The 1,588-nt window shown below is 44.6% G+C and overlaps 1 protein-coding gene across 1 annotated transcript; it reads right to left on the bottom strand.

Moving 5' to 3' along the window:
- Positions 1-209: 209 nt before the first annotated feature.
- On the bottom strand, positions 210-1,339 carry LOC115106089 (solute carrier organic anion transporter family member 1C1-like). Its single transcript, XM_065008399.1, is given in 4 exon segments — positions 210-364; positions 667-729; positions 732-804; positions 1,238-1,339. Coding segments are annotated over 4 exon segments (375 nt in total). The 3' UTR covers positions 210-227.
- Positions 1,340-1,588: the final 249 nt, after the last annotated feature.

Genomic DNA, 1,588 nt, shown 5'->3' with positions numbered 1-1,588 from the left:
AGAGAGAAGGTGGAGCTCCTCGTTATAGCGTCTCTTAATCCCAACTCTTAACATGTATGGCACCAAAGCATAGTCAAACACCTGACCAATTACGCAACACTTTAGTTCTAAATGAACTGAGATGAATTAATCAACAACTGGATAGATTTCTTTATTTCTAAAGTGAAACTATCATCTGTATAGGAGTATCTCTACAAGTACAAGTTTAACCAGTATTTCAGTTGTTTTTACCGTCCCATGAAGAAGTGTGGCAGGCCTGTGAGGAAGGATTCTACAGCCATGAGGAAACAGCCCATAGCAATGAGCCTGGGCCGGTGCAGCTTCGCCCCAAAATGGCTGACCACAGCCAGGAACATCAGGTTACCTGCAAGAAACCACAACACTACAGTAGTCTGGAAATGCACATTTAAGCTAAGATTTTTTACTAAAAAGAGCATATCAGTTTGGATTCCAGACTACCACAACACAGCAGCACATAAAACAATGCTAGGGGTTTGACAGTAAAGTTATGGACAAACTGCCAGTCAATCAATTAATAGGAACAACTATTAAACTGGACAGTATTGAGAGCAGACTGATTGAACCACAAAAAAATGGACCATACTGTAGTCTGTATCTGGTTTTTACTACATGAATTCTCAAGCAACTCAATGTTATTGTTGATACCCATCTCAAAGCTGCCATCTTTGAGTCCGATGAGAGAGCTGGACAGGTCAAGGTGTCTCTCTGAGTGATGGCACTCTTCATGTAGTTCCCTGACAGAGCCTTGGAGAAGGAGGCGGACGACAGGACCACGATGTACTGCTGACAAACACATTATTGTCTTTTTGTCTGTATGAATGTGCTTGCCAATGTTTTTTTTGTCTGTGTGTGTCTGCATGGGAACGACGTGAGTGCATATGTTCACACGTGTCTGTGTGTGTGTGTGTGTGTAACTGTTTTGCTTCCGTCCCTCTCCTCGCCCCTACCTGGGCTCGAACCAGGGACCCTCTGCACACATCAACAACAGTCACCCACCGAAGCACCGTTACCCATCGCTCCACAAAAGCCACAGCCCTTGCAGAGCAAGGGGAACAACGACTTCAAGGTCTCAGAGCGAGTGACGTCACCGATTGAAACGCTATTAGCACGCACCCCGCTAGCCATTTCACACCGGTTACATGTGCATGTGTGGATGCGTGGGCAGACAGAGTGCATGCAAATTTGTGCGTGTGCATTTTAAAGCATCATGAAGAACCTTGAGTGTGGAACAGCAGGGGCATTTGGTGGCGTGCTTGTCAGGGACACACAGTTCCTGTTGGCTGATCAGCTTCGCTCTGTCCTCTGCTGAATCACCCATCCTATCCAGTCAGACACAGGACAGCACACTGCATCTCAGCTGGCTCACCGTTATGGAAAAACCATATGAATGTCATATGTGAACACGGGAAGTGTTCCAAAAACATGTTTTCATGTGATCACATGTGATCTTATGTGAAGATAATGTGATAACATGTAAAGCAACATGTGATTTCATTAAACGACACATGTGAAAACGTGATCACGTTGTGTTCCAAAACGTGTTTTCACATGATTTCACATAAAATGT

This window comes from Oncorhynchus nerka, linkage group LG23, assembly GCF_034236695.1.
Source record: "Oncorhynchus nerka isolate Pitt River linkage group LG23, Oner_Uvic_2.0, whole genome shotgun sequence".
NCBI classification, from domain to species: domain Eukaryota; kingdom Metazoa; phylum Chordata; class Actinopteri; order Salmoniformes; family Salmonidae; genus Oncorhynchus; species Oncorhynchus nerka.
Note: the sequence above shows the minus strand (reverse complement) of the source record. Positions and strands in the feature narration are given on the sequence as shown.